Below are 24,640 nucleotides of genomic sequence, written 5' to 3'. Positions count from 1 at the left end.
ACAAAGGAGCAAACATAGATCACCAGCTCTTGGAAAAGAAACATACTACAACAAGCCGTATTTTGCTTGAAAATTAATGTCAAACATGTAAAGACAGTACCAAAATGTGTTTGTGTAACATGGCCAAATGTAGCCTTTGTCATGCTGTGACCAAAATATTGAATAAATGGCTTTTTAAAGAAATTCTTATCAGGCATTGTTTCACCTGAAAATCATTGGTTAAAAAATATACCTGACAAGCTTTTATGTGTTTGTAAGAGGGTCTAAAACAAACTGACAACATTACAAGCTTAAACTAGGGCTTTCTTATTATACATATTGCTATGTTTCTCTTTTCTGTTAGTATATTTTTATCTCATATTGCTTTAATTGTATACAATATTATTTTATGAAAAACTTTGTAATATGATTTTGTTACAATGCTGATTTTCTATTTAATAAAGTATAAAGGAACAAAATGACTAATGAAGAGGATATTATGCTATGGAAATTTGTTGCTAGCTGCAACATAGCCTTGAATTAAAAAAGGAGCCACTGGTTATATACATTGTTGAAATTTGCATATATAAAATTCGTGTAAATAAACTGGAAAAAGAATCCACTTCTTTTCGCATGGAAAAATTATACAAGTTACTCCAAAGCAGGAAATAAAACAAGTTTATTTATATGTATGTTACCAGCCAAACATGATTTTAAGAACAAACTAGTTTAGACAAGGCCAAACCAGTGTGTCCAAAGTGTAATAGGATGAATCAGTTTGGCCTAATCCGAACTAGATTATCCTGAAATCAATGTAGAGCTCCCAGCACAAACTGATTTGTACTAGTCTAAACTAGTTTAGCCCAGCAATCGCACTTTCCTCTATAGGATAAACCAGTTTGGCCTAGTCAAAGCTGATTTGTGTGATTTTTAAAATGAAATATTTCTGATTCTGCAAATTCTGGGAATCCCCGCCCACACCACCCCCATCCTCACATCTTTAGCAGTGCAGACTGTTCAAGCATTTTATTCATTTTGTTCTTGTGTGTTTGTTTTGTTTGTTTTATTTTTTTTTTGTTTTTTGTGTTTCTCACCATTATGGATGAGGCTTCAACTAGTGGAAAAAGATGTCAAAGGGAGTGGAAAGAGAGAGAGATTCTTGCCGGATATTTTGAAAAGACAAAGTGAAAAATCGACTCATTTTAAAGTTCTCGTAAAAGACAAATATTTAGAACTTATACAAAAGGTGGAGGAGGCTGAAAAAGCACAAAAGAAAACACTCCAACGACAAATATTTTAATGTATTGGATATCGAAGGCATAAAAAAACTTGTTGCACAAAATGAATGTAATGAAAATATAAAATACTGTCTTTCAGCTGATAAACTATATGATGTTAAAAAAAAATAAATACATTTCTTTCATTTCCCCTTAATTTGTCTCTATATTATACAAAACTAGATCAAACTGATTTATCCTCCATAGGAAAGTGCGATTAAAGGCCAAACTAGTTTAGATTGCACAAAATGTACATTTTGACTAGGACAAACCGGTTTATCCTATAGAGAAAAGTGTGATTGCAGGCCACACTAGTTTAGACTAGGACACATCTGTCTGTCCTAGAAGCTCTACATTGATTTCAGGATGATCTTGTTTAGACTAGGTCAAACCAATTCAACCTATCGCTCTTTGGACAAACTGGTTTGGCCTTGTCTAAACTAGTTTGTTCTTAAAATTGTATTTGGCAAGTAACATATATAATAAAACGGAAATACTATAGTTATCCAAGAAATTTTTGTTTTTATGTATATTTTTGTTACCATAGTAAACACAAAAATAAAATTTTCAAAGACACCTGATTATTTTAGAGAATATATTATGGAGTTATCTTTTTCCAAATTACCCACTTATCAGCTTTAAATTTATAAATAACTTTAACCAATGACCTGATATACTATTATTATCCCTAGTGTAAAGATGTCTTTATAAATGTCATCTTCAGTCATTTTTTTTTTCCCCAACCCGCTACATCCTAACACAGGGTCACAGGGGTCTGCTGGAGCCAATCCCAGCCAACACAGGGCACAAGGCAGGAACAAACCCAGGCAGGGCACCAGGGCACACACACACCCACACACTAGGGACAATTTAGGATCACCAATGTACCTAACCTGCATGTCTTTTGAATGTGGGAGGAAACAAGAGCACCCAAAGGAAACCCACACAGACACGGGATGAACATGCAAACTCTACACAGGGAGGACCTGGGAAATGAACCTAGGTCTCCTTACTGCGAGGCAGCAGTGCTACCACTGCACTACTGTGCCGCCCTATGTCTTCATAAATGGACAAAACAAATGGAAGGTTAATCTTATTCACTTTTTTTCCCAATGTTATCAATTGTGTTTTTTGTTCTCTGATATTTCCATGTTTGCTCAGACATAGTGTATTCAGTTATTACTTTCTATTTTAACTGAATAAACATTTTAATGTTGCAGATCCTAGAACAAACATCACAATGTAATGGGGTTGAATTTTCAGCTTTGACTTTTGATATATTTACACGCTTTTGTCATTTTTGAACATGATTTGACCATTTTCAATGTGATTTCTCTGGGTGAGAAACTCATCATGATAAAAAATAGCACTTTATTACATAATTGTAAAACTGGAATTATATTAATTTTGAACAAAATCATTACACACTAACATATGTTGAATTGAGTAATATTTCTGATTTTCAGTTTCTCCATACATAAAAGGGAAATCACTGCAATGAGACTGAACATTTGACTAAAAGTTTTTAATGGATTATCCATTTTATTAATCTCTTAACACAGTTTGACTATTTTTAGTGTGATGTCTACCTTTCTGTGGGGCACAAACAACTTGTGAAAAATCAACTGCTCGTGACTAAATTTATTACTCTTGCTATGATTTTAAATGACAAGTACATTAAAATTGATTAACAAAATCAGTTAGTACTTTAGTTTTATAAATATAATTTATATCAAAGTTCCCTTTTTGAAAAAAATGTCTAATATAAATGTTGTACAAAAACATAAAAAGTCTTCAAATTATGCTGAAAGTATTTTATACGTGTCCAACCATATAAAGTCTGGCATCATTTTAACTTTGCTAGAGAAATAATTTTCTGTCTCCAGCACTACGGATTTATTTGTGTGGAAAATAGTTTCAAAATAATACAAATGGGGGTAAAAAAAAACTTCAAATACGTTTTTGTAACTTTTAAAATTTCCTACCATTTTTAACAATGAAAGAAACCATCAAATCTCCAAAACAGTCCTATTATGCCCATATTTATGCAGTAAATCAATGTTTATACCAGGTATACCATGTATATTTCTGTCAAATAAGCACTATTTTTTTTTATCTACATAATTAGACCTTGGAGAATGACATAGATGCTGCCAGGGAGAGTAACGAGATTGAGAATAAAACTATGTGACCCACTGGGCAACATATTTGAAAGAATATGTGTGCAGATCTAAGATGGCTGTCTTAAAAGGGAAGGTAATACAATTATAAAGCAAGAGAATATAATTACACATAAAAAAGGAACATGGCTTTAAAATCACAGCATTATTTTCTACAGTAGTTTACATTGCTAAGGAAGGTGTACAATTAACTTTACTCTTTCATCTTTTTCAAATTTTAAATAATATTTTGGAATAACTGACAGAAGCTTTAACTACTGGACACTTGCTTTTGAAATTATGGTGTGTGATTTCACAAGACTTCAGCTTAAATTATTTAACAAAATGTGACACCTACATTTACTTGCAGATGCAATGTGCAAGATAACTCAAACAGAAAATAGCGTTCAACAAGCAAGGCTAAATCACTGACAAAGCAGTGTCCAGATGAATTTCAACTAGAACAAGGAAAAAGATTTTTTTTTCTTTTCCTTTATATTTTCTCTTCAGCCTTATCTTGATTACAAGGGTGTCTCCAACCTCAACGCAACTTTAGCTCTCACCTGAGGGGAAACAGACCAAAGCTCACTGCTGCTGACTAAAAACGGGAGTACTACATTTTCATACTATAGATAATTACAAAAATCTACTGTTGTACAATGGGTATTAATCATTATATACTTATGTGCAAAATTCTGTTTGCCTGTACTGAGTATTAGCATAGTGCATAATTCAGTCCATACATTTTCTGATCTTTTATTGTAGATGACCCTTATATTTCTGTTCTAAATGACAAACCAGTGGCTAAATTGTCCTGAAGAGTACATACATTTCTGCTTTATCTATTAAGAAATTCAAGAATTACTGTTCATTATAAATTTTTACATCTTTTCCCAAAGACCATAAACATATCTGAAAACTGGAAAATTAACAGGTATGTTGGCTATACAATATGGCACTAAAACAATCTGCTTGCACTTCAATACTTACGGAGTCTCAACACTTTTTCTGCAATGAGTTATTGAAAGAGGAGGATCTGGAAAAAAGGTGTAGAAAAAGAATCTAGTGAGTTGCGATTTCCTGTACAAGTACTGCATTATGTAAGCAAATCTGGTCTTCTGGGTCAAACAAAATTGAGTGGTATAATGTCTGTTAGCAACAAGAAATGATCAGTGTTGTTACCTGAAAAAAAAAAAACTTAATGTCACATTTTGCTTGTAGCTGATGACTCTACCAAGAGATAAGCAAACATTACAAATGCAGGCTAGAAGGTGACTACTGATGAACATTATTTCAAAAAGAGCATACTGCTTATAAGATGAGTTGAAGAACAATTATCTGGAAAATAACATAGCATATTCAAGCCCACCTAATCTAATTCATAGAAACAGTGGAACCAAGCCAATCCCTGTAGTACTAGGCACATGGCAGAAACCAACTCTGGCCAATGCATCACTCCATTGCATGGCCCACTCAACCTTAGCTCCAGATAGCAATTTTTTATATATGTGAAAAGAAAAGCCATACAGACACAAGGAGACTATGAAAACACCTTATGGACAACAATTGGCATGGAATTTGAACCTAGGACACTGTCCACTTAGGGCAACATAATTTACAAATGAGCCATGGTGCTACTCTACTTGAAAATTTAATTTTCAGAAAATATTTTTGCAGAGATATCTGCTTAGCATGTGGCACTTTTGATTCTGTGCAAAAATGTTTTAAATGCGGCCTGCTTAGAAAAAAAAAAATTTTGGCAGCAACTCTGTTAGCTGATCTGGAGTAAAATGGATTAATTATTTATCGTCTGAAGCATAGCACTCAGTTTTTATGGAGTTATAGTACAGTATATCATATGTTAACTACAGCCTATTTGATTAAATGAAAATGCTTGATATGTTTTTGGAAATAAAATGATCTTTGTGCACTTTAGGATATATACAGGTTCATCCATCCATCCATCCATTTTCTTAATCCACTTATCTAGAGCAAGGTCAAAGGGTACCTGCAACTTATCCCAGCAATAATCAGGCACAAGGCAGGGACAAAACCTGGACAGGGGGCCAGTCCATTACAAGGAGAACAAGCACATATTTATGCATGCCAATTTTCCAATTTCAATTCACTTAACCTGTATGTCTTTGAACTGTAGGAGGAAATCAGACTACCTGAGTGAGGGGTGAGACTATTGGAGTTTTGTCTCTGTGCTGACACATTCATAGTCCTCTTGAAAGAATCATTTCCATTTCTCCCCCACATTCCAGTGCAGATCCATATAACAACCTACAACATCTTGAATTACTTAAGAAACAGACTCGGGAGAGGATGAGGAGATGGATGTTAAGGCAGGTCAAGATGTATAAAAAGAGATATTGATCAGTGAAATACTCTGTCGCAGATGTGGTTTTGCTGCATTCTCATTGTCTCTCCAAAGCCATAATTTTCTGCTATGTTTGTGCCAAAATGGTTTTAATCAATTTTTTTTTATTAGGTCTTGTGAAATACCGCATTCAGCTACATATTGACATAGGAGATAAAGCCAATTCTGTATATGTGACCAACAAGCCCGAGTATGAGTATGCAGCGGTTTTCTTTTTATTTAGTATGTCCTGCTTAATGTTAGGTATATGTTATTAAAAATACTGATTACAAAGATTCCTGAGATGTAAATACAGGTTCTCTGGATTTAAACAGAGTTCGCATGGATGCAGAGGGGCTTGATGGAATTACAGTTTGTGTTAGTGTGAATGGTAAACATAAAACCTGGAAGAGAAGGGCATGGCATAATTTTTGACACTTCTATTCACTCAAACATCTTAAGCAGTAAGGAGACCTTTATTGAAATACACAGCACAGCTGAGAACAATTTACTCTGCCATCAGGTACAGGGGCAGTAGTGAGCATTTTTGCCACACCCTTCCTCAGTGCTCTTCACAAAAGTAGTGCGCCTCAAAAGACTATAAAAAACCTTCTGGAGTCTGATGGTAGGACTGCATAGTTTATTCCCCTTTCTGGGAAGCAGTTTTAAAAGGGGGCATATCTATCATGTCCTATATACCAGATTAGCTATTCATTGCACTTTTCAAAGATACCAGTTACAGTAAGGATTTTTTGGAATGTATATTTTTTATATGTTTGTTATTATTTTTCAGTTTTGTGTTTATAAATAGTTGTATATATTTGGTGTAATAAATCTAATTTGCTTAGACATTTCTCTGGTGTGTTTGTTTAATATTTGTGAGGTGGGGTGGAAAAATACAGTTCATGCTTGGGTGTTGGCCTAACTACATCATTCCCTCATTTTCAAAGCGTGGCAGAATTCTCTACAAAAATCTCTTTATGACCTTGTCACCCCAAATATCATGGTTCTCTACAAATTTTACTAACTTACATGGGCATAGGGAGAGAAAACACAAATAACATCTAAGGGAACATCCAGGACCCAAACCCTAGTCTCCGTATTGTATTTCCAGTGTTTAAGTTGGGTGAGATTTTCATTGACTAAGAACAGAGAACAAGGAAACCAAAACAAAAAGCCAAGGGCATGCTTATCTTACAAGTATAATTTACTGCAGCCACATGTGCATCAACAGGAATTGCCCAGTTTACCTTTCTCTAATTTTACTTTCCTAATAAGACTCCACTGAAGAAAAAGCTGGATGCTTCAAGGAAACAGGTACCATGACCTGACTCTGGAGTAAGAAAGAGTACATTAATCAATATGAAAAATGGGAGTATGGGAATTTGCATATTTTATTGCAAAAAGGACAAAATCACAAGGCAAGGTATGGAACGATTACTCCTTTTTGCAAAGGTATTGAATAAAGTTAAAGAAGGGTTTAACATGATATTACCAAGAAAAATTAACATATCATTTGTGTGAATTGATATTTTATGATGAGGACTGTACCCAAAACAGGAATGCTTAAGTTGTTAGAATGAAAGACACTGACAGCAATAGTCAGTGAGTATCCTTATCTGACACATTTTGTAATCTGGTAACTGGTGGGGATTATGGCAGTAAATACGGAGTACAGAATTTTTTTCATATTAATGAAGCCCTTGTCAAACACATTTTATTCATAACCATTCAGCAGTAGTTCCAGTTCATGACAGAACAGTTGGATTGAGCAGAGTAAGGGCTTTCAGCAGAATATGAAGTTGACCAAGTATAGTATCGGCAGTGTAACAGTAGCTGTGGAAGCCAGTCTTATCCCAGTGGAACATCTTGAAAATAACCTGTTATAAATATTTTTCAAGAAGCTTTACCAGTAACTCTGAGTAACAATTTATGACAGAAATGCGGAAACAGCTCTCCATTTTTAAAAGATCACAATCACAGCCAGGTTTGAAGTATGCAATTTGGAGAAAGAAATAACAGAATTCAACATATGTAAATATGGAAATTCCAAGTGATTTCAAAAGATGGGATGAAGATCCGGGGGCAACTTGTCAGGATCTGTGACTTGTGGGGATCAATTAGGCCACACAACTCCTTCAACTCAAGAAATGTAATTGGAGACCTCAACATAGTGACATCCTTCACTGTTTATTTAGAAGGAGATAAACCCTTTAGAAAGGAGCTCAGATCAGTAGAAGAAAAATTAGAGTTTTCAGTGGAAGGGTCAGATTAGAACTCTAAGAAACAATTATAAAATAAAGAGATATTACTGTATTAATAAGGCTTCCAGATGTATCTTTTATAGTCAAGATGGAGGCAAACTGTTAACATTCCCATGGTTTAAGAGCTAGAAATTTAATAGACTTGGCACTAGAGACATAGTATCATGCCTTAGTTGAACATTTCATATTCCTAATCAAACCCTTGGTGGCATATGTCTTCCAAAAATACAAGATGTAATTCCAAGTCTCATATTTCTTGCTTCCAAGCTAAAGGCAGATGTGACACTAATTGAAAAAAATATTTATTGCTACCTTAATGGCCAATCAAACATATGCAGGGTCAGTAACTTAAATGAATTAATTTCTCTATACTCTTCCTAATATTTTCAAACAATATTCAGCATTATTCAGCAAAGAGGAGTACATTTTCAGACAACAATGTGAGAAAGAAGCATTTGAAGGTGCAAGCAAACTAATAAGATTCATCAAGATTTGTATCAATAAAAATAAAGGCCAACAAGTATGTAATAAAAATGCAGTCAATTCTTGAGCAAGGGTGATGATGGTAAAATATAAAACAAACCAGAATTCCTACCAGTGGTATTAAAGAGTTTATAGGAATCACTCAAATTCAAATATGTAACAAATTTGTATCATGAACAGGGTGATTGGAGGGTACATTGTGTAAAGGGAGTAGTTGCTTATTGAGTAGGGGAATGTGTAAAGGTATTTGCATCCACATCCGTAATTATCTAATAATCTTGCACTTCTAAAATTTTATTATTTATAATGTATATTGGGCAAGCCATACAAACTGCAAGTGCAAAACACAAGTGTCCTAATCCTTGAACTCCCTGCACCCTACTGGATAGCTGTTAATAAATAACAAAATCTCCGAAAGACTTCAGATTTTCTGCCAAGTAATTTTGCCAGCAGGTTGCAAAGGTGGGCAGCATGGTGGTGCAGTGGTAGCACTGCTGCCTCGTAGTAAGGAGACCAGGACTTGTGTCCCAGGTTCTCCCTGTGTCTGCATGGGTTTCCATCCACAGCTCAAAGACATGCAGGTTAGTGGGCTGGCAACATTAACTGCAAGGTACTAAATATTAGCTTTCAAGACTCAATAGCTGACACCACTGCATGCTTTACTACAATCAACTATGCCATATGTCTAGCCTCCAAAAATTACAGCACTCTTCAGCACCCTATGTTTCTGCTTGCATGTCAGTCTTTGTTGTGTTGCTTTATAGTCTTTTCTTATTTTGATTTATTTTTGGTTTGTCTGTCATCTTTACATCATATTTTCCATACTGTATAAGATATAAAGAAAAGGCAGTGCTAAAATAATATTACCATCACAATACTGCAAAATGAAAGTGAACAAAACCGTACTGATCAAGAGTGAACCCTTAATACAACAAATCAGTCCAGCTTAGTACATTTCACTAATTGAAAATACTGATCCACTGTTTTTAAATTCATTAGTAAAGAATGTGGGGTGGTACCATAAATCTTCACAAATTTTGAGTTCTGCTGGAGTAAATGGCAGATTTTGAGCTCAGTCTCCTGTAGATTTTATAAATAATGCACCTTTTTTGCACAACACCACCTGTTGAAAATTAGTGACAAATTCATGACAAAATAATACACAACATGGAGATTTTTTTCTATCTCAGAAAGCTTTATATAAAAAGGATAGTTTCTGAGATTTACTATGTTATTTTCAGATCCTTTGCCATTCAAACAGAGTGTCCTCTTATTCAAGGGTTTTCAAATTCAAATGTGCACAGTGTCAGCTGCATCAGTTATTCTTCAACAGAGCGCTGAATTGTCAATTACTTAGTGGGTAAGACAAGGAAACAGTCAGAAAATGAACAAGAAGATTATTCATTAAAGCCGAACAACGATGTAGGGATGTAAAAATTTGCATCTGACCCACCTCGCTTCCGTTTTAGCTTGCGTTTGCGCTGCTTATTCACAAAACACGCTGCCAGGGTGCTGAACAAAATTGCAGCTGCAAGAAAGCAGATGGTGGCAACAATCCCTGCTACCACAGGGCGTGCCAGTCCTTCCTCGGGTAGTTCCGGTGGAGGAAAGAGATCTGTTTGGAATAGACACAGACCACACAAGTAAGGAAGAATAACTTACAAGGTGATTTTTATGTCTGAAATACTGTATATCTGTTAATGCCATTCGATAGACATTAAGCTGGAAGATTTTAAGCTTGAAGTGTTATTTCTTTCTAAATACTGAATATAGAATCCTGCTCCAAAGGGTAGTTACAAGATATCTTAAAAATGGATTAAACATAATGTGCAACTATTTTGTAAAGCACAGATTTTTTGGAAGTTACAGTCAGCAGGCAGAACTTATTGGCAATGATTGGTGCTTTGCAGGATTCACGTTTAATCATGTGACCTACTTCAGATTGGGAGATATGTGGTATTTGACAAATTGAGCTTTATTTCATTATTATTCTGCCTTGCCAATTTAAATAACAGTAAGAAAAGTAAGTAACCAGAACCCAATGGAGAATGCAATCTTGAAAAAGTAGAGTTAGAAGAGTAGTATTTACCCAAGTGATTTAGGAGAACAGTCAAATTCAAACCCAGTTTTATTTTTCTACTGATTTTTCTCATATGTGTATGTGATACAGGCAAGGTCAACGTCATTAAAATAAAAAGTGGAAATTGTATGTTTTTTCACAACACCTGTATTAGCTACTCTTTACATTTTTATTCCAAGTTACTACATAGTATATGTAATTGCTAATATATGTTTTCTACATTCTGAACATTGCAAAAGAAATGGAATATCTAATTTGGCTATAATACTTTTGTCAAATGCTGATGCCATAGTATACTTTTTTAGCTTCCTGCTTCATTTTACTTCATGCAATCTCTTTCCTGTATTTATTTTGTGAATTCAATATTTTGCCTTTAGATATTCAATTCATTCTTTTATTACACTAAGTTAGATATCAGCCAGTCATTAATTTAAAATAACTTTAAGGAGCCAGACAATGAAATCTCTTCCAGCAGTTTTGTGAATGTGGACTAGTAACCTATCAAAGATTAGGGTTGTGATATTGGGTAAGGATTAGTTTTGAAATATTCAGATTGCATTACATTTTTGACAATTACAAATAGAGTGTAATTTTGAAGATGCTTTTTTTGATGTCTGGAAACTGTATCACTAGTGTCAGTTCACATTAACAGAGCAAGATATCTTACACAAAATATTACGTAGAAGCTTCTGGAAAATGACCGTGGTCTGAAGTCAAATATCCTTTTGATTTTTAGAATGTGCTATAAAATAGCATTAATTTTAAAAAGTGATTCAGTATTTAAACCTAGGTATGTATTTAAGCATATTATAACGCAACAAAAAGTACAAATTTGGTCTACCAAATCTGCTGATTTTATTATACTTTTTCCTTAACTGATTAAGTCCCAAAATACTATATTACTTGAGAATTTAGAAAGTAGTCTATTTTAAATTGGGTTAGCATTTAGGGATTTTACTGGGTAGCAGTGGTAATGGGAACCTTTGTTACTTTGGATAGAGGTTGGCCTCATTTACCTGAGCTAGAAACTCCAACAACATTACTTGGCTCACTGACAAGATCTTCCATGACAGCCATAACTCGAAATTCAAACCATGAGTCCTGAAAACACAAATGAGACAGTTTACTAAAATGCAACAGATAGATAATTGTAATTAAGCTTGTTAAGATACAGCATTTAACCACAGGGATACAGTTAGCTATAGAAAATGCAAACAAATGTATATCTAGATGCTGAAAGTCTGGGCCAAGTCCTCAAGCAAGAAGGAATGGAAGTCCACAAATTGAAGAAGGCAAAGCACATTAAACATATCAATGAGTCAACCACAAGTTTTTGACAAACAAGTTTTTTCCATATACAGTAGATGCAAAAATGCAATCAATATAAAAGTAATAATGTTGCATAAAGTAGCAGGAGAACATTTGTAGAAATAAATGTTAAACACCTTACTCCTATACATATTATTTTAATGTAGGTTTGCTTTTAAGAGAAACTCCTAAAAGGTTAAAATGAATTAAGGACTGCATTACTGCACAGGAAAGTACAATGACATTAAGTGGAATAAGACTATTTACATTGTGGGCTTCGCTACCATAGCTTTCTTTCATTTCATTCCTTATGGGCACTATTTAATGCTATGGCTTTCACTCACTATTTAATGGAAAATTCTAATGCTGTTGTATCCTTACAACACTGTCGTACAGCATCTTATTCTATGTGGTGTTTTCATACCTCATGGGCATAACTCAAACTTGTATACATAGGTCATTTTACTACTTCTGTATAACAGGATGTTCAACCTTAAAAAGATATGCATCATTTGCTTTTTTCTTTTTCCTTGACATGATTAGTAAATAACTGTCTATGTACAGTTTGTTGATTTTATATCAATGCAGTGTGTGGAAAAAGAACCAACCACTTAAGATATAAGTCTTAAAGATAGCAAATAACTGATTAAAACATATCTTCTTATAAACTCCGGGGCTTATATATAGTCTTTAACATAGGGTTATACCAGTATTATAGTTGATAATCTTTACACCACTGTGTTCCTTAGGCATAGTTTTTAAAATTTATTTCACAGAAAATAATAAAAGAATATACATAGCTTTAAAAAAATAAAATATAGTAATTAACAAATAGATTTTCACAAAAGCTACAGTTAGGCACAGAGGAAAATTTCTTGACAGGAAGTTATTTTGAATGAGGCTGGATGAGGGTGTCTGTTCTAGAAACAGTTAAAGGCTTTTCCAGTAATTTTTAGTTATAGCCTTCATTTACATAATCTTAATGAGTTGGAGGCAGATGGCGGGGAACTCTCAGGGAGGCAGTTGCATGAGGTGACATACCCAGTGAGTCAGTCCACCTCGTCTGCTCCAATAAAATCAAACTGGTTTGGTTTTGTCTTTAGTTGTAAGACTAGGCTCTGTGTTTACAAGAGATAACAACTAGTAAATGCTCATCCAGAAGTACGATGTATAGGGGGCAGCAAAGAGGAATGTGAAAACACATGTTTTGAATGTCACAAACAGAAGCAAACCTTGTCTTTCTGATGGCTCATGTTTTATGTGGTAACACAGAATGGAAAAAAGAAAAAAGGCCTGAGATTGTGGCAGAACTCGACATACGTGTTCACCTGTTAATCTTTTGTACAGCGGCAACTCTGTCACCCACCATGTTATAGGCTGTTATTAAAAGGGGAGAGCACGGCTGTGCTGGAAAGTCGGCATTTAGTTAGTAAAGTAGACCTGGGATGCGATTTTCAGTTGTTTAAATTGACATGGTCCAGCGACGAAATCAGCGACTGTGGTAAGTGACTCTGACAAAACCTATGATTGTAAGTCACATAATGGGACATTGGATTAAGACTACAGCAGGAAGAGTTTTAAGTCACATCAATTTAAAAAAAAAACAATCACTTTGCCACTAGCAAGAATGTATGTGAATTAATTTAGGCTAATTTGCTTTCTGTATTGATTGTTCTATATGTATAAAAGTAAGCACTTATTAGGAAACTAGCAAAATACCCACGCTTCGCAGCGGAGAAGTAGTGTGTTAAAGAAGCAATGAAAAAGAAAAGGAAACATTTTGAAAATAACGTAACATGATTGTCAATGTTATTGTTTTGTCACTGTTGTGAGTGATGAGTGTTGTTGTCATATATATATATATATAAATATAAATATATATATATATATTTACACACACACACAAACATATATATATACATATCTATACATATACACATACATATACATACACACATACATACACACACATATACACACAAATACATATATATATATACATACACACACATATATACACACAAATACATATATATATATACATACACACACACATATATAAACATATATATACATATACATACATATCTACATATATACACACACAGCTATTTCGTATCAGTGCAATACGCTGTTTGTTAAAACGGATGACACCGCTCTTACGTGCAAGTCTGCGTGGATATTATGAACTATCGTATTTGTTCAAGTTCTATTTAAATTTTAAATAGAAGGAATTTTTATTTAGTCGACAGAAATATCTTTGGTAGGAATGGTAAAACAGACAGGAATATTATTCCTGAATAAATCAACTCAAACCTTAAACAACTTATAATATTTTGCTCTCCATAAAAATATATCCTGTCTAAATTATACAAGTTAGAAATAAAGTAAACATTAAAAGAACAAACATTCAAATTTCTTTACTCTTATGTAATTTTATATTTTATTAAAAATAAACTTAGATTTTAAATATCCCAAAAGATTTTGCTCTCCATAAAAATATATCCTGTCAAAATTATACAAATTCAAATATGAACATGCTGCATAACAAAACCTAGAAATATAAATAAAATGTGTTCCTTTCAGCAATAACAAATCAAATCATTCAGTTGTCTTTGCTCATATGTCATTTTAGAGCTGGACGCCTGGCATCTTTTTTTGGCAACAGGTTCGTTTCTGTTTGGTGTGAGGTTCTGTGTTGTGGAGATTCTCAGGATGGATTGCAGGTGCTCATCAGTGAGGCGACTCCTGTGTGCTGTTTTGTTAGTCTTTATCACTGAGAAGAGCTTCTCACACAGATATGTGCTACCAAACATGCACAAGGTTCGAGCCGCATGTAGACGGACTTTTTGTTCTTCAAAGTCACCAAAGCGCCGTGCAAACTCAGTGCGCTCAGTTTATCAGCAAAGTGCGTGTTGGGAACACCGTAGTGACGACTTGGTTTAACATTACTTGGTAATAGGGAAAGTGGGGCAAGTGGTTGTGTCTCCCATAAAAGCAGCCTCAATTGAAATCACTTTGTGATTGTGCACGGTAAAAGCGTCCGCTGAAGTGTCAGATTCTTATTTAATTCTTCTGCTTTCTGTATCTTCTGCATTGCATTCAGGTCTTTCAGGTTACCCTGATGTTTTGTTTTATAGTGCCGTCTTAGATTAAATTCTGTAATTACAGCCACATTAGCTCCACAAATGAGACACACGGGTTCAGTAAACATATACTCAGCCTCCCATCGGTTTTAAAGGCTCTATTTTCAGAATCAACTTTTCTCTTCAGCATCGTGTGAGCTAGCTTCGCAATAACTTGCAGCATCTTAAGGTAGACTTGATTAACGCGGTAACTGTTCGGCAAGGCAGCTGAAGCGCTGCATTATGGGATCTGTAGTTTATTGTGTTACCAGCGCTTCATATACCGGGCTTTAATAACAATAATACAGTATATAAAATGATCTGGGGCGGATATAATTACGCCGGGCGGATGTGGCCCGCGCCCTTGAGTTTGACACATATGGACTAAATAGAACTTGAAAAGATATATTTTTCAAATGTGATCGCGCAATTCAGATAGAGTTGACGCACTACAGCCTGCATGCCTCAATAAGTCATCCTCCCTTGCCCTTACTTTTTTACCGTTCATCTAATGAATACACTGAGTATGGCTTTACCAAAACAATCACTGATGGCGAATAAAGTATCCATTATTCGAGTATGTAGATCGGGTTATATATATATACATATATATATACCAGCGTATCAGCGAGAAGTAGTGTGTTAAAAAGCTAGAAAAGAAAAGGGAACATTTTAAAAATAGCGTAACATGACTGTCAATATACAGTATTTGTTTTGTGAGTGTTACTGAGTGTTGCTGTCATCAAGGATTTGATTATCATTATTTCTTTCAATCAGGTTCGTATTTGTAGGATGTGTTGTGTTCAAGTTACATTCCGTGTTTGTCAATCGTTGTAAAGATGACAGGTTTCATTCATCGATTCGTTTCTTACTGCATCAATAAACAGCTCGTCTTCTTCTTTATCTGAGACCTGACACACTGCATGCACGGGTTTTTTTTACACTGTCTTCCTTTAGCGGGACATTGACTTTTTCCAACGTGTGCTTTGTTTCCGCAGTAGTTGGATTTATGAATATGCTTGTATGTATGAGGCGCTTCATATTTTTGCTGCCTTTTCAATTGTGTAATTCGGTTTTGTTCAGCGCTCTTTGGAACTGTTGCTTTTTATCTGTGCACTGCGTCAGTTCACGTGAGCCACTCGGTGTACATGCATCGAAGGTTCCCAGCTGTGCTGGTGCCATCTCGTGCTATGTCCATGGCTGTATTTAATGTTACCTTAGTCCTGGCACTTAAAACTTTCTCTCGCAGTTTAGCTGAGTTTGTGTCAAACACCACCCTGACCATCTCATCTTCCTCTCCATAAGCACAGTCCTTCACCCGTGAATATTTACCCGTGGCAGTTTGCTATTGGATTGCCGCTGACGGACGACCTTATATGGGCAGGCACTAAATTACAAACGCCAGCGCAGCCTGTCTATGAACTTAATTTAAAGTGTAGGTTTACATGTGCTTTGTTTCAGTAGCAGAACTCATGAATATGGTTGTATATGTCACTCGCTCGCTTCTTATTGTTTCGCTGCCTTCTCAATTATATAATGCATGTTTTCTTCAGCGCTTTTTGAGGTCTTCCTGGTTTTCTATGTACTGCGTGATTACGTGGGAGGCGTGATGATGTCACACGAAACTCCGCCCCACGGCGTTGAAGCTCATCTCCATTACAGTAAATGGAGAAAAACTGCTTCCAGTTATGACCATTACGCGTAGAATTTCGATATAAAACCTGCCCAACTTTTGTAAGGAAGCTGTAAGGAATGAACCTGCCAAATTTCAGCCTTCCACCCACACGGGAAGTTGGAGAATTAGTGATGAGTCAGTGAGTGAGTGAGTGAGTGAGTGAGTGAGTGAGGGCTTTGCCTTTTATTAGTATAGATAACGGTGAAGACAATGATTGATAGCTGCTGACCCTTTCAGGTGTAGCTTCCCATTTCAGAAAAGTATTTTCATGTCATTTCTGCAGTTATAAGACTTCAGAATTCAGTTTGATCTCTCTCTTATTGAGAAAACATTAGTTCCATTTTTAACTGTTGGTGTTATGCTTCCCTGTTAACAGTTAGTTCAACTTCTAAACTTTGATGTATAACACAAAGAAAGACCTGTAGATTCCTGAATGCAATTTTACTGTTGTACAAAGTAATGTCCAGCAGAGGATTCATGCAATGGTAGCTTGGAAACTGCTTGGTAAAAATGGAAAAAAATTAACTCCCATAAGCCTTTAATTTCCTGCTTCCAATTAGCTGTTATATCCAGAAGGAATTCCTTAACAAACGTTTAGCAGAAAAGCATGCATTTTGCATATTTTGAGCAAACATCAGGATAATGGATATATGGATTATGCAACATGAATTAAATGAGATTTTTTTTTCCTTTTTGCCATGGACATTTCTCACATTGACATTCTCTAGCATTGTTCACTATAAAGTACTGTACTATCAGAAACGTTATTCTGTCTTTTCTCCACGAAAACATCAGATTAAAAAAATCTAAAAAATTAGCAAAGAACATTCCTTTAAAGCTAATCATTATATTGTCGCTAATGGACACAAAGTAAAATATAACAATTTAAAAGTTTTTTCTTTCAATCTCTACTTTACCTGAGCCAGATCACGAGCCAACAACTCATTCTCTCCTCCAGGAATAGAATCTTCTAAAATATCCCATCTTTCACCTATTCTGTACTCCATGATGTAGCGCTCAATTGGTGAACTGTGATTGGCAGGCGGAAGCCATGAAAGTAAAACTCCTTGACCCGTGCGATTGGCTGTTAGGCACCTTGGTGGTGAGAGCAGCACCATTGGTTGAGGGGTAGTAATTGGGAATACTAAAAAAAACATTACACAGAAAATCAGTGGTATACAATAAGCAATCATTTTATTTAAATAAAAGCAAAGAAAAAACATTAAGTAAAATATGAACTGTGTTTTCATATTTTCAGACCTGCTTAATCCAAATCACATTTCAACCACCAAATCACAGTATACAATGCATATTATATGCACTGTCTCTCTCTCTCTTTTCTCTCTCTCACTCATATATAGGATACTCAAAAAAAAAAAAAGAAAGTAAACAATCACCTCAGGTTAAAAAGACATAAACCATTAACACACATGAAAGCTCAGCATGGGAGACCTGCACCCTTTACATGAACAATGTGTTAAAATTGTCATCTTTAATACACAAATCTTTCACATTAATTCGCTGTTTATGTTTAAGCAAAATGTGTATATTAGCTGCACATAGAACAAAATAAATTTATAGTAGCAACTAAAAAGAATAATTCCCATAAATCCTAAGACATTTAGTTGTGAGGCCTGTTAGTAACACTCACAGGAATGGTCTTAATCTATATAGTGCATCAGCCTGGCATAACCATTCTTGTTGTATTCTGTTACTTCAGCCAGATATGGCAAAAGTGCAGGGATGATGAGATTAATGACAAATTGTTTTAAGTAAAGCAAATCTATCTTGCTAATATAGTCATTCAGTGCTCAGTGAATACTGTGCATGATATATAAAACTCATTGAGTGGACACGTACAGCTGATGGGTTTTCTCTGAACATCAGCCTAGTATACTGATGTGATGAAGAGACTGAAGGAGGTGAACTTTTTCAATTTAAGCAAACAGAGATTAAGAGGAGTTTTGCTTAAAATATTTAAAATTATGAAAGAAGTGCTTGAAGTGGGCTGGTACTCACCAGAATGCAGTAATAGCACCTTTTTCAATTTCAACATAGAGTACAGGCACCTCTTTCAATTTCCATGTAGACTACCAGCACCTTTTCTTACTGCACCAGTTACTACCAGCACCATTTTGTGAATGTTCAAAGGGATACCCAATCTCATTCCCTGCTCTTTGATAGACTGTAAGTGTATTGTGACAATCAAAGTTTCACCATACGGGCACACCTTTTCTTAACATACTGGTAACTGCCAGCACTTTTTGTGAATCTTTACAGGGGTACCCAATTACTCCCCCATCGAGTGTTGATGTAACCAGCGCTTAAAGCTTCCTAGGGAAAAGGGAACACCACTCCTACCCCCCCAAACTCTTTGCTCAAATGTCACTGTATTGCCATAAAAAAAACATACAGCCAGTAATCTGGTTCTACTTCAAACACTAATTGAAAGGATTTAGTACAGTGGATCCCTGTAGTTATTTTAAAATAAATTCTGAAACAAGAATGCAGGATATGGTTGGAAACTTGTTAATGGTGGATTTTGCTCAAAGGTTAGAAAGTTTTTCTTCACATAAAGAACCACACACACGGAATAAATTACCAAGTAGTGTGATGCAGATTAGGACTTTAGGGACCTTCAAATCTTATTTTAGAAAATCTACACTGAAAAAAATGGAAATGGCAGGTTGTTACATTTGCAAAAATGTATTTACTTTATATTACATGCATTGTTTATATTATTGAATCTTGAAGGATGTACAATATACTAATTTCAGTCATTTAGGTAGAAGTCAAAATAGTTATATTTAGTCCTCACTGGAAATTAACACGCATCAAGCGCATTCATCGTCAGCGGAGGTTGAATAACCTGCCGGTAAAATTATGTGACTTTTAAAGAAGCAACAGCTTGTGGGTTTGAGTTATTGTCACCGGTTAAGAGCAAAAGGTTAGTGAAATAAAAGTTAAAAAAAACAACACACACATATATGAGAAATATTAAGATATTCATTTAAAACAATTAATCACACAGACTAACGTTACTCCGTTTTGCGTTTTTTCTTGTATTCTCTTTTAATGTTTTATCAAACTATTCTCACTAACTACCATCACAAGTCAGTAAATTTACTATCAAGTTGTCTAGATTTACTCGCTTGGTACAGGTATGTTTACGTACTTAAAAAAAACAAAACATCTGACTTTCGTTACAGGTCAACTACTTTCAGCATTGGTGTTCATTAGTATTATCATAACATTGCTCAACCAAATAAATACTATTACTACAGACAAATAAATAATACACCTGAATACAACACAGTGCAGCTGCCGAATGTGTTTGTTTGAAAATAAAATAATATATATATATATATATATATATATTTATATATATATATATAGAGAGAGAGAGAAAAACGTGCCAAGCAGCAATTTTTGCACTTTATACTTTACAAATATTTAACATTTATTCTATAATATATACAGTTATATAAATATAAATTAATGTATTTTATAATATAACACTCTATCCAAGGTGCATTTTTTTAAATATTTAGTTATACGTTGGTCATGGCTTTCCGGCACAGCCCAAGAAGCAGTGTTCTTGTACAACTGTTGTACATTTTACCTTTTGAATATTAATCTTTTGTATTTTTGTTGGTTAGTATTGTTTTTACTATATAAAACTAGTTTCGTTTTAAGCAAACCTGTTTATTTCTTATTAATAAGTTTGAACATGAACTATAAAACGATATTGGAACAAGTCTAATTGACTACCTAAAATGGTTATTGCTAAGTAATTTGGTGAGGTGCATTTTTTTAAAAAGTTTATAATACAATTGTTAAAATATTATGCCTTATTGACATGAATCATGTTCATTTAACATAACAAAATTAATTTACCAGAGAATGAAAAAGTTTAATTCATTTTACATAAAAATATCATGTTGTTTCAGGATATATCACTTTAGTGCATTAAGCATAATTAAATTATTTTTGATAAAAACAATTTTATTATGTGCAACCAATGTACATTTTTTTTTTTAATCTGACATGCCATTTTTTTCAGTGTAGGTGAATATAGAATGTATAAGCTTATTGGGCTGAATGGCCTGTTCTCATCACAAACATTTCTAATGTTCTAAAGTCTTGATAAGGTCACATAAGAAAAAATACTTTAAAATAAGGATGGGTAATTTTGGCATGAAGCAGATGAGGAGTTCTAAAGTAAAGATATGCAAAAAGTGGATTCTGTTTCAAGCATAATTATCAAGATGCAGAAAAAAGATTGATGCTAGATGAGGATATAATAAAAGCTTATAGTAGGAAAATTTGCATCCAGATGTTAAACTCTAAGAACATGCCAAAGGCATACCTACCTAACGTGTTCACAGTGACGACCTCGCTGAAGGGCCCTGTGCCCAGTTTATTTTGAGCCAGAACACTGAATTGGTAGGCTGTCTCAGGTTCAAGGCCTTCCACCAGTAGCCAGGTTAAGCTACTGGCCACTGGCAGGGACAGCCAATCATGAGGTCCAAACTGAGCTCTCTTCACCCTGTAGAAGGATCCAAAAAAAAACACACAAAATAAAAAGCAAGCAGAAGGTCATGACCTCAATGGAATATGTGCTTCTGGATTGAAAGCTCATGAATGCAAGGACTGCAGACAGAAATTAAGAATGCAACAGCTTACTAATCATGTAAGAGTGGGCATTACACTGCACTCACACTGTCCTCTTCTCAGTTCAGAACATGACATGCGAGCCTCAGTGGAAACTGAAACACAATTTTCTTTTACATTCTTAACACATCTTATAGCTGTGCTCTGTACTAACTGTCTTAAAAGAGCCATGGACATTGGTTAGGAGCTGTTTCTACTTGTGTATTTTGCATGATGCAGCAAACTGAATAAATAACACATGGTCTAGAGATTTAGGAGGATAACAAAGTATCCAAATGTTTTCAGACTACCAGAACAGCAACTGGAATATAAGTTCAAACAGAAGTAACTTGTGGTTTCAGGAGGCAGATAGCGCTACAAGAAGATCAAACAAAGTAATAGTGGATTTCTAGTAGACAAACAACAGATGCTACTAGAGAGTTACTTATGTAACTTTTTTTAATGCAAAGAAAGAGTAAGTAATACTGGAAGCCATGCACAAATTTTAGACTAATGTGAGTATAAATTGAAGAATACATCTGGGGCTAGAAGAAGTACAGCCGCACAGCTATTTGAAGTTTGTGCCAATAGATCACTGACCAAAAAAGCCAACGGTTTGATGAAATTTCTCATTCATATGTGCTTACATGCTCTTACATTCCCAGTCCTGGTGCCCCAATTTAATTCAGACAAGTGAGATCAACAAAGATGCATCTTTCTAGGAGAATGGCTTTACAACTATTGTCTGCTTCGAGGCTTAATGCCTACTGTGACTCTGAGACAGCATGTCTAAGCAATCAGTGTTGATTATGTAGTGCAGACTGCCCATAAGCTGGGAAGGAAATAATCTTCACCAACTCCTTACCTGCTGTCATGACTGCTGACAAGCAGAACTAAACTTAATACAGGAAAGGCCTCCTCGGATATTTTATGTCTAACAACTTAATATATCATAACATGTGGCAGCAAAATGGAAACTCAACATCTAAGAATTTCATTAAAATTATTTCAGAAAGAAAAGGATGAAGACCAGGCATACAGTAACTGACATTACCCCAATAATTACACTCTTAGTTAATAACACTCATGGGCTCTTCAGTTCCTTCATACTGACTCTTGATTCACTTTCTGAACTGAAGAAGATGCAACCAACTTTGTACAGCTGGAAGATGTTTTCTTAATTTTACTTATTTCTTGCTAAAAGTGTGTAGCTAGCTGATTAGACAGTCTGAAAATTTCAAAATGTGTCTGTCACATGATGTAATGACCACATGTCTAGACTACTGTTTCCAAAAGTTAATTATTACCAAAACCAAGCATTAGAAAAACATATACTTCCTTTTTTTAAGGAAATCTAAAGAAGTGCAGCCAATACCTACTGTCCCTTATTTCATAACAGATATGGCCAAAATACAAAAACTTACATGACATGGCAGTGAATGATGGGCAAACTCGGAAAAACACTAAAGAAAAGATGCACTTATGATCAAGAATTCCATGCCTCTTGTGGTGTGTCATCAGTCAGTTAGTGAAACACATAACATGCCAGCCCCTGGACACCATGTGATGAGATGATCATTCTCATGATGTACAGCAGAATGGCAACACACAAATTTGCAAAGCCCATGAATACTGAGCGCATGCTCACTGCAGCCCTATTATACACAAAAGCATCACCTTGTGCTCCCCGGATATTTCAGAGATGGACCTAAAGACTAAAATTCAGGTTATGCTCAAAAAAGCAGCATCTAAAGATAGTTCCTAAATTGCTCACTGGACTCTGCTTCAAAACTAGCAGTGAGATCACATTCTATATTGAACATTACTTATTCCAGAAACAGGTCTGTAAAATTAAGAATTATAGGAGGTCTTCATTTTACCCTTTACATGGGAATGAAAATGCCACATAGTAGCATAATGTTTTGAGGTTTCCGGTGTATCTAGATGACAGTAGGATGGTACATTTGCTTGGTGGCTGGTATTGTTGCCTTACAACTCCAAGATACTGGATTTTAATTCTAGCCATATGACTGTCAGTATGGAAAATTAATATTCAATGTGTATCTGTATATAATATTTAATTAATATTCGTATTTTTCTCTGTTTAACCCTAAATTACCTCAGTATTAGCATATGTGGGTTGGCTCCCAACATATGCCCAATAATGCTGGACAGTGCAACCTCCTGTCTCTGGTTAGCAATTCTCACTGGTCTGAGACTGTAAACCACACCACTAAAGTATCAAGATGTGTTTTTTGGAAGTTTTCCTCAATTTTTTTTACAGAAATATTTCATTTTTTGATATTCTCTTTGATGACAGCATCTAGTACCAGCATTATCCTGGTTTCTAGGAATACATTTAATTATATCAGACACCATCTTTTGTAAGATCTTGGGGTCACTGTCTATCACAAATAGAATAAAGTTCTTGTTTTGCTCTATTAAGAAAGACGTAAAAGAAGGCCTATAGAGGACCAGCTGCATCCCACATAACATATATGGATTTCATAAAAATAATTTTGGGAAAAAAGGATGGAGAACCGACATAACTGGCATTACCCCAATAATCATTTTCTTAGCTTCCCCAGAATTTCATTTCAGTCATCATTACTAATGAACTGGGGATTGTCAGAGAACCTGACCTGGAAGAGAGAGAGAGAGACAGAGAAGAAGGAAGAAAACTGAATAGCTCCAGCTTGCTTCATTTTATCTGTTGGTTGTCAATGAAAACTACTAAAGTTAAAGATATCGTACACCTGCTTGAGCATTTGAATAATATGAGCAAAAGTAATTTGTGCTTTACAAGTGACAGAACCTACAGCTCTATTGTATTAAGGCTTTGTAATTTCCTCCCTAAATTTAATATATTAGCTGACTCAATTCATTCTTTTAAAAAGCAACTTAAACACGTTTCCAGGAAGTCATTTAACTTACTCTGAAATTCTGACCCTTTCTCTTAGTTTACCTTTTTTGTCCAGGGAATAATATGAATTTGTACTATAAATAATATTATTTGTTGATGGTTTTGTTGTAGCATTTTCCATTGTATTCTGGTTTATTGTCTCCTACTCTAATTCAGGGCTTAATGTTTACTGTATTGTTCTAAGTTACTTTCTTACTGTTAGTATGTGGTAGAGACTGATCCACACTGATCCCTTAATGGTTAGCATGTTTGTTTTTTTTTCTTCTGGTAAAATAAGCACTGGTTTCTCTGTATTGTTAACATTAGACACAGGTTTCTATGTTTGGTTTCATGTAACTAAGCTCTACCCACT

At 34.9% G+C, this 24,640-nt stretch overlaps 1 protein-coding gene across 7 annotated transcripts in view; it reads right to left on the bottom strand.

Moving 5' to 3' along the window:
- Positions 1–24,640, bottom strand: part of igsf9ba (immunoglobulin superfamily, member 9Ba) — a 300,170-nt gene that overhangs the window by 74,313 nt on the left and 201,217 nt on the right. For all 7 annotated transcript variants that reach the window (XM_039764160.1, XM_039764162.1, XM_039764161.1 and 4 more), the window contains exons 13-17: positions 21,086–21,261; positions 17,630–17,856; positions 11,621–11,705; positions 9,978–10,139; positions 4,406–4,451 (exon numbers count right to left, since the gene is read on the bottom strand). In XM_039764160.1, the coding sequence (XP_039620094.1) occupies positions 4,406–4,451; positions 9,978–10,139; positions 11,621–11,705; positions 17,630–17,856; positions 21,086–21,261 (696 nt within the window). The remainder of the gene's footprint in view (positions 1–4,405; positions 4,452–9,977; positions 10,140–11,620; positions 11,706–17,629; positions 17,857–21,085; positions 21,262–24,640) is intronic.

The sequence above is a fragment of the Polypterus senegalus genome, chromosome 9 (genome assembly GCF_016835505.1).
Source record: "Polypterus senegalus isolate Bchr_013 chromosome 9, ASM1683550v1, whole genome shotgun sequence".
NCBI classification, from domain to species: Eukaryota; Metazoa; Chordata; class Cladistia; order Polypteriformes; family Polypteridae; genus Polypterus; species Polypterus senegalus.
Note: the sequence above shows the minus strand (reverse complement) of the source record. Positions and strands in the feature narration are given on the sequence as shown.